Source organism: Fistularia commersonii, chromosome 16 (genome assembly GCF_037954325.1).
Source record: "Fistularia commersonii isolate RoL2024-O1a breed Wild chromosome 16, RoL_Fcom_v1.0, whole genome shotgun sequence".
Classification (NCBI taxonomy): domain Eukaryota; kingdom Metazoa; phylum Chordata; class Actinopteri; order Syngnathiformes; family Fistulariidae; genus Fistularia; species Fistularia commersonii.
The window spans coordinates 10577368-10586269 of record NC_141299.1 but is presented as its reverse complement, the minus strand read 5'-3'; the positions used below and the strand labels follow the sequence as shown (position 1 = coordinate 10586269).

The 8902-nt window shown below is 39.8% G+C and overlaps 1 protein-coding gene across 1 annotated transcript; it reads right to left on the bottom strand.

Moving 5' to 3' along the window:
• Positions 1–632: 632 nt before the first annotated feature.
• gclm (glutamate-cysteine ligase, modifier subunit) lies at positions 633–7064 on the bottom strand. The gene is made up of 7 exons (XM_086162121.1): positions 6727–7064; positions 5604–5666; positions 4239–4323; positions 3201–3257; positions 2888–3090; positions 2626–2740; positions 633–2113 (listed from the first exon to the last, which is right to left on the bottom strand). Exons 1-7 carry the CDS (start codon positions 6853–6855, stop codon positions 1944–1946), a joined length of 822 nt encoding a protein of 273 aa, XP_086018247.1. The 5' UTR covers positions 6856–7064; the 3' UTR covers positions 633–1943.
• Positions 7065–8902: the final 1838 nt, after the last annotated feature.

Genomic DNA, 8902 nt, shown 5'->3' with positions numbered 1-8902 from the left:
TTCAAAAGGGCATCATTCAATCGTTTAAAAGTTTGTGATTACTGATCCTTTCAATGGTACATGTGGGGATATCTCGTCTTCTCTGCAGGAAAAAAAAAGAACACGTGCGTCATTTTTACCACATTTTCTTAGGTTTTGTAGTGTCACGAAATAGATGTTATATCTCCCATCTCAGGTGAAATTCTTCCACATGTGTGGAGTAAAGACTCCTCTGACAAGTCCCCACATCAAATGTCACCACTTGACCTGAACAGTGTTTACCTGGTCTGTCCAGCTAGATTTTCACTCAATCATCCGTGTGTTTTTACATTATGAGACCCTGCAAAGGACTGATATGCAGGCATTTGAGTTACAGGGATACACAGAATCCTCCAACACAGTGAGTTGATCATTCCACTGTTGCACCCCAGTATTAATTCTGGTGTGTTTGTGTGTGTGTGCAAGCACGGGTACATATTTTGTCTTATTTCATGTAACTTTTTCCCTTTTCAGATTGTCTTTTGCATGATGAATGATGTTACAGAGGTATGTTTGCTGTCCCACTAATAATAATGTCCCACAATAGGTTTGTGTTGTTACATTTTTCATCTTTTAATACTTATTAAAATAAGTAAACAACACTACACTACTGATGAGAAATCATACATTTTTAATCGGCTCAAATATGTTGTCCTTTTGTTTTTCCATTCATGCACATCTTCAATACACTTCCAAACATGTCTACAAAGCCCATGTTTATTATTTTTTTTAAAAATCCCATTACAAACAGTTCAAGTCAGTTTAATACAGCTGGTTCATGGAAATCAGATATATGAAAACATGGAATATGATTGCATAACAACAGAGATGTCACATTTATGTAATGTACCGGATCATGTACATCTACAGAATAGCTGCGGCTCAAAAGCCAGGTTTTAGAAATGTTCACATTTCCGGTGTTGTAAACCTGCACAGGACAGCAGCTGGCTTAAGATCTTAATCACAAAATATAGATCCCAAATTAAATAACTCTTAGGAGATTATTGAGAACAATTCAGATTTTATCAAACATATAAGGAAGAAAGTACCGTATATTAAAATAAAGGTATATATAGAATAACATCTTTTTTTGCTTAATCATTCCAGTATAGTTCTACAACCAAACCAAAGTGTGAAGTTGGATGTTAGGACATTGTTTCTTAACAGAAAAATAGTGTTATTTACAACCGGAAATATTTGCAAGCTCCATGCAACTCTGACTTTGACAATCTTGTATCAATCATGCTTCAAAAACTTGAACCTTTCACTTTCCAATTATTTAACTCAGACTATTTTTTCCCAAGTGGCACAGAGCCGCTGTCCTAAGTGCTTCAACCTCATAGCACGAATGTTCCTGGTTCAAACGAAAACCATCCTATGTGCAATTTAAATGTTCTCCCCTCAGCTGACCTGTCCAGGGTGAACTCTGCCTATCAACCAACGAAAGCTGGGATACACTCCAGCCCCACAGCGACCCTGCACACAGTATAAACAATAAATCAATATTATTTTTTGAAGGTTTGAAAGAGACACTATGGCAACAAAGCAAGTTGGATGACAGGAGCAAAAACTGAGAGGCACTTCACACTCATAGAAACAAAACAGCCTTTACTATTTAGCTGATCTATAATTCAAAAACCATAGCAACATCTATGGAACTCACACCTTCACTTTCATTTTACCCTAAACTGACCCCAAATTAACATCTGCATTGATCTCACTTGTCCAGATGACCGTCATCTCACGTGCAGACCTGAAGCACAGCTAAATTTCAAAACACAATTTTATCTGTCAATTACATTAAGATAAAATTCCTACCGAATGGCAACATTTGTTACTCAGAGCTCTAACTCTGCATGTTGTAAGTGTGAATGATAGAGGAAGAAAATGGCTTTATCCATGCTACTTCATGTCCAGCAGGGGTGCTAGAGGCTGGCCTTCCTTGCATTGACCAAATAGCCCTTGGCTTTGATAATGCCTCTGCTCTTGACGATGATGGAGTAGCGCAGGACCCATTCAAGTTTCCAGTCACCAATCTTTTGGTCTTGAGTTCCCTCCTGCATAGCCTCCTGGAATGTGGTTGCTGTCATCAACTCTAAATATAGAGATGTTTTGTCCAAGAAAAAAAAACAAAAACAAAGGACGATTGAAACACAGGTGCATGGAAAGCAAAATGACATTAATACAGCACATTCTGACAACCCGCGTGCTGCTTGCTGAGTCCTTAATAAATGTATGTATTATGATTCACATCCTAGACAATAAAGCCAAGGCTTTGTTATTTTAGGCTGATCCAAAACCAACAGCAATCTGTCAATACTGTCACTTATCTATATCTGCTTCGAGAAATATTCACAAACAGATCTCACATGTATCTGGGTCCAACAGCAATGGCGTATGTGAAAGAGAAATCATTGATGAAAGCCTGAGTTAATCGTTACTGAATTCTTAACTTTGACTGTTGAACAAAATGCCAACATTAACACTGAAACTCAAGAGAATACAAACAACTATTTTGGATTTCTCCACGGTGTCATCCATGATAATGGATAATAATAATAAAATGTATTTACTTAGAGATATCAAAATAAGGTGGGGGACTTTTACCTTTGGGATCATTGTGTGTAAGCAGCTGAATGTCAAACTCCTTAGCGAAGGCTGTCAGGTCAGGGGGCATCACACAGCAGGAAGCAAGGTTTACCTGGTTACTGCTAGGCTTCACCTGGTTAAAGACAGGCCACGCTCACTATTAACAGCACAGGATGATCAGATAACCCTTAACAGAGATGACATGTCTACTTCCACAATCAAAAGCTACGAGACACGAGGCCATTAAATATAAAGGAACTTCAAAAAAGTTCCAACTCACTTGAGCCCACTTATAGAGTTGTTCTAAAAGATCTTTATCCAGGTCAGAGGTGCCAATGGCTGCAATCCTCTGGCTCCGGACCAGAGCTTCCAGCTCCCCCCAAGCTGGTTGTAGGTGGGCCAGAGTCTGGCTTTCACCCTCCACAGGCCCAGGTGGTGCTATGATAACAGAGTCAAGCTGCGACACTGCCAGTGTCTGGCAGGCTGTGGACGATAGATGAGCAGAGTCTAGTTTTGCTTAGGGAATATACTGACAAAAGTTTAACAGATGTTAAAAATAAGAAAAAAAAATGTATATAATGTTGACATATTACCCATCTCCACTGCATCACTGATAGAGGATGGACCAGACTCGACAAGGAACAGCTTGGCTGGAAAACAAGGCATATTGTGTTACCTCATCAAGACAGCGGCTGAGCTGTTGCTTTTGACTGGTTCTCCAATACATGATAGTTTTACTGTCAATTAAGTGTTAAATCAATCAATTAGGAATTTGCCGCATATTTTTATGCATTACAATAACCTGGTAACAGAGACCTACTCAGTCTCTTTGCTAAGATACTTGATCTTTCTTCATTTTAAATGTTTAAATGTTCATTTTAAAATACATCAGGCTCATCCAACAGAAACCGTTTGACTCAACTGTGTCTCAGGGATCTCAAATTCAACTGAACTGAAGATGACTCACAAATGAGAGATGAAATGTCTTCAAGAAGAGAAACCAAGTCCAGTTACCACAGTAAGATTTACCAACAATTTACCATGACCTGGATGGATGAGATCCTCCACAGGCTCAAACTATTGTTTGGAAAACACCAACACAGCTAAATGCACTAAGTAAATTGATAGGAATCAGAAAAGTGGGTTTACAAAACACAAATTGTGAAACTAAAAAGACAGGTACATGCAATGTTTTAAGTTCTTAAAAAGCACAAGAAATTTGGTCATAAGCAACTCTGGAATCAACTGAGTATACGCCAGCTTTAAGTGAAAAATCGACATCTTATTTTGATCAGAGGCAAAAGGCAGCAGCGCAAAATTGTGGTTAGTTTCACTTTCCATTCCCCATCACGACAGACAAAATAAATCCAAAATACTGTAAGTACAATGAGTAATACATGGATGGTTGACAACTGCTATGAAAATACTGCCAGCGCAAAAACAACTAATGGTACATTGGGAGGTATAATGTTTTGGGATATCCTAAGCATACATAATTAGCGTATGATTCTGCATGAAACACATATCAGGTTTGGCAAGAAAAACTGCCCTCTCTGTGATAGGCATGTAAAGCAGTGTTACTTCAAGCGTCTGCTGACTTTGGAAGAATACATCTTTTTGAGTGAACGGACCTGAAACCTTCAGCTCTTCCCGTTCCTCAGGTGTAATTGCATCGGTTTCCTGGGGAATGGAGCAGTCCAGTGTATCCGGCAAATCCTAAATATCAAGGAAAAAAAAAAGATTAATTCATAAAATTAACAAAGAAGTCACCAGTAAAAATCCAGCAAAAATCCAGACAGCAATAAACACAAAAATAATAAATTATTACTAATGTGGATCATTTGAAAAATATTTACATTCAAAGGATACTGTGACATCATAGTGTTCTACAAATAATACTTTATGCCTGGTCATTATTATATTTCTTCGGTGTCAATATTTCTAGTTTAAAAATAAGACCTCTCTCCCTCATGCTCACGGGGAAAGCATCTCAAACATTTTTTTTTTTTAATTTTACTTTATTACATACGAGCAGACTGAAAATATAGCCAGGTTAAAAATGGATTTATGCTCAACTATAGTCTGGAAAGCAATTGTGACATTTTCAGCTGTTTTTTAGGTGCTGTATAAGGTAATTTGAAATATTTAGACAACAATGTAAAACCTGCCCTATATAGCAGGACACACTGAAACATTTTACAGCCTGATCACGTTACTAACCATCATAACACATGCACTGTTCCACCAGGAAATACTGTAAAGAAACAACCTGAGACAAACCTGTGTAAATCTTATCTTGAGAGTGAATTGCTGGCATTTCTCTCTGGGGTGTGTCTCAAAAGCTTTGACATCTATTATAGGAATTAGCCACTTTTAAACCGACCCATCCCCAATGGGATCAAGAGGATGTGGTGATAAAGGCTGAAGCAGAGTCGCTGAGCCCAGCAAAAACTGCCATAGGCCACATCAGGAGCGTGGTCCACTGGAATGGTGATTCTGGATCGGTTTTGTCAATCCAAGGAATGCTTTCGGTATTTTCAAAGTAAACCACTTTGCCAGAAAATGGTTTTCTGAGGACAGGTTTTTCCAAATAAGTTAACTAGTTGAAGAGTTACGTTTTCTCTGCCCCAACCCCCAACCCATCCTACGAGATAGGCAGACGCACATTAGGAACACGCCTTTGTCAGCCAACACTGCATGAACATTCATCATGACAGCTTCTTTTCAGAAAGTCCAGAGGCATCCTTTGAAGGCCAATACAACAGTGGTTTTATTTTTCTGTGGAAAAGCCAATGGAGCCAGTGGAACTGTCCTGGCTGACAATGTAGTAACACATGATAGAGCAAATTATTCAAATATTGCTGGTCACACTCACCACAAACTCAAATGCAGCTAAATAGTAGTCTTAATAGCCCTGTTAGAGCCTATAAACCAACCGAATGAACACATGAAATGACGCTACACGAAAAACACAGAAGTTGTTATGGTCTCCCTACCTCAGACTCTGTTTTCTTTAAGGAAAACCAATCACTTATTGTGGCTTGAATGCATTCTTGAAGCTGAAATACAAAACAGAGAAACATCAGATTATCACATTAAATGTGCACTGATGTGCACCATCATGACTCGGACTAGTCACCCACAAATAAGCCGCACCATATTGTAAGCAGGGGAAGTCAGTTGTATAAATGAGTGAATACCAAGAGCAAACTGAAGCATGTGATGACCCAAGTTAAAGGGCCAGTGACAATTATCAGTGATGTGAAATGAAGTGAAAAGTGAGGTCGAGTAAATCCAGGTGCTCAGCACAGCCAAAAGGTCTAAAGGGATGGATGGTGATAGATATACATATGTAAATTATATTAATGTTTGATGAGCTCAAACTACAAACTTCTGTGAGGGTGCAACGTCTAATCAACACCTCAAATTACTTAGAGGATCAGGTTATGGTATGCCACCATGTTGCCATGGAGATATCCAGCACCTGATATTACAACTATACATCAGAGGAATGGGGCAGGTTTAGTTTCCTGCAGGAATCGAACCAATGCAGCACTACATATTTGTGTAGGTTGTTATTTAAATAAATAAAATAAAGTTAAATTAAGTTCAGTTAAATACAAGATACATATCCAAGTACAAGACAGCAACGTGCTGTTTGAAACTGTTAAAACTTCTACGGCAAACAAACCAATGATGTAAACTCAAAGCCTGGCAGTGTAAACGTCGTTTTTACCCGAATGCTCTTAAACGCATATCATTCAAATTCAACAGGGACTCAAATTACCAGGTAAATGAGAAGAAAACAGTCCTGAGGTTGTTTGATCGGGAGTCGCTGTCACCCATGTTGAAATAATAAAAGTTACACAACCGAAATGCGTCAAACTGGACGCGGTTCTACGATGTCCGTTGCCACACCGGCACCTGACACCCAGGTGTGACCCCACCTCCCCGACCCCCGCTGCGGCCCGAGTGTCCATGCAGGGGGGACAAAACCCCAACCCGTCCCCGGTGTGCTCAGTCAACCAACTCGGAAGGATAACATCAAGTAGCAGGCCGTTTAACTCTCAGAAGCTAACACACCGAATGCCGTTCATCAGACGCCCGCGGTTACTTTACCTCCTCGCTGGGCGAGCACGGGCATTTCTTTTTCAGGCGACTTCTGTTGACCAAGTTACCGGTGTGGAGCCTGAAAGTCTTGGCGTGGCTCAGCATCTGGAAGGTGTCCCTGCTGTGTAGAGGGTCCATGTGGTTGACGGTGAGCTTCACCGAGCCGCTACAACACGACCTCCACAACAAAACGTGGCTGAGGGCAGGCGGTTTAACAGGCGGCTTTTGAGGCAGTTTTGGCTTAATGCTAGCTAGCCAACGATAAATGTAACAAACTATATTTTTAAAAGGAAAAGTACGCAACAGCTTCGAAAAAGAGAAGCGGTCAATTTATTCTTCTCCGCCCGACGAGCTGCTTCGATGGGTCGCTGTTATTGGTGGCGGCAGTGTTACGAGATGGTGCAATTCCATTCGTGGCCACTAGATGGCACTGTAATGCAGCAGCATTTGCGAATATTGCGCTTTCGTTTTGTGCTCGGTGGAGTTTGTAATATTTCGGTGGCAGGAGAAATAGAAGCTTATTTGGATCTTATGTAAAAAAAATGGCATCTCAGATCCCGTGATAAGATTCTGACATGGATTAGTCAAAAATAAGCTTCTAGAGAATTCAAATGGGACTTAAGCTGTCTTTTCAGTTTTTGCTGATCTCAAATCCAACCTGAGTCAGGTTATTAATAGATGGAATAGGAGATGATGAAACAGAAATTATATCAGTGCACCAACTTATGTGACTCTGATATTTCAGAGGGTTTCACTTTACTTTTTTTCCCGCATTAGTTTGCACTTTTGATTCACAGCACGAAGGACCCTGGTGGAACTTGGACTCTGTTTGGAGTTTGGATGTTTATCCTGTTTCTGTGTGGATTTCCTCTGGATTCTCTGGTTCTCCTCCAAAAACATGCAGCCGGTCAACTGGGAAAAAATTGCCAAATTGGCCAGATGTGCAAATTAAAGAATGAATGGTTGTCCGTCCGTTTATGTGGCCCTACCCTGCCTCTCACCTGCGGTAGACAATGGATGGACGGATCATTCGAGGGACTGCAGGGGGTCATGACAGTTTTTGTGAGTTTGGATTTTTTTTCAGCACATTTTTCTACAATCCCCCCATCCCCCTCATACGTTTAAATGTCTGTCAAAATACACATCAACACTAATCCAATATATTGCACTGCATAAATAAATGAAGGCACATAAAGTTATCTTTTAGTCTGAAATGCACAGATTCAACATCACACATGGACTCCTTCTAGCCGTACACTGGTTCACTTGCAGCACCAGGCTAGTCATGAATAATAGTAATAAAAAAAAAAAAACTTTTTTTAAAAATGTGAATTTGTCCATCATTTTAATAATCAGTTTAAGGGTCCTTGGTCTGAGCAATGCTGAAGACCCTTGATCTAACATAGATTAGTGAAAAGGACTTGTAACTGCACCAACTCACTTAAAATTTTCTGTGACCCGCTACATTACAAACTTTAGTGAGGAGTATTCTGTCTTAACTTTCATTTTCTGCGAAACTATGCATCTGGCCTTGGTTAGACACTCAAACTGAAACTCTATTCCAGAAAAGATGTTGACATCAGTGACTACAGATGCGATAGATACTTGTGTCTTACCCTGACTGTGGACCCAGCATGTAGCAGCAAATGTGCAAGAAGAAACATTCTTGAGGGTATTACCATAAAGTTTTGACAAAGCAACAAGCTATTATTTGCAACATATGAGAGGAACTGTTTATCCAAACCCAGCTGAAACATCTTCATCATCAGTTTAGGATCAGGTTTATTAACAAGCTTTAAGCCTTTTCACAGCTGCCTCTACCTTTACTGATGTATCTGTAAAATCTGCATATCAATAACACAATTAAAAACAAACCACAAAGAGGTACCAAAGTTAAAAACTGAACTACTGGTTTGAGTCATTTGTGAATCATTGCAATCTGCTTACAAGGTCAACATTCCTCTTTATTTCAAAATGAGGTTTAAACATGGCTACATTCCAAATATTTTCCAGCTTATTTGTGTAGAGATCATAAGAAGGCATGCGTTCACTTCCAGTAAGATAGAGAGGGAGAGAGGCATAGATAGATGTGACAGAGATAGAGAGAGAGAGAGAGAAATGGATTGAGGGGGTGGATCCAAGGCAATTTGTGTGGTCCAGGGGAGGTTTATATTGCAAGGGTGCA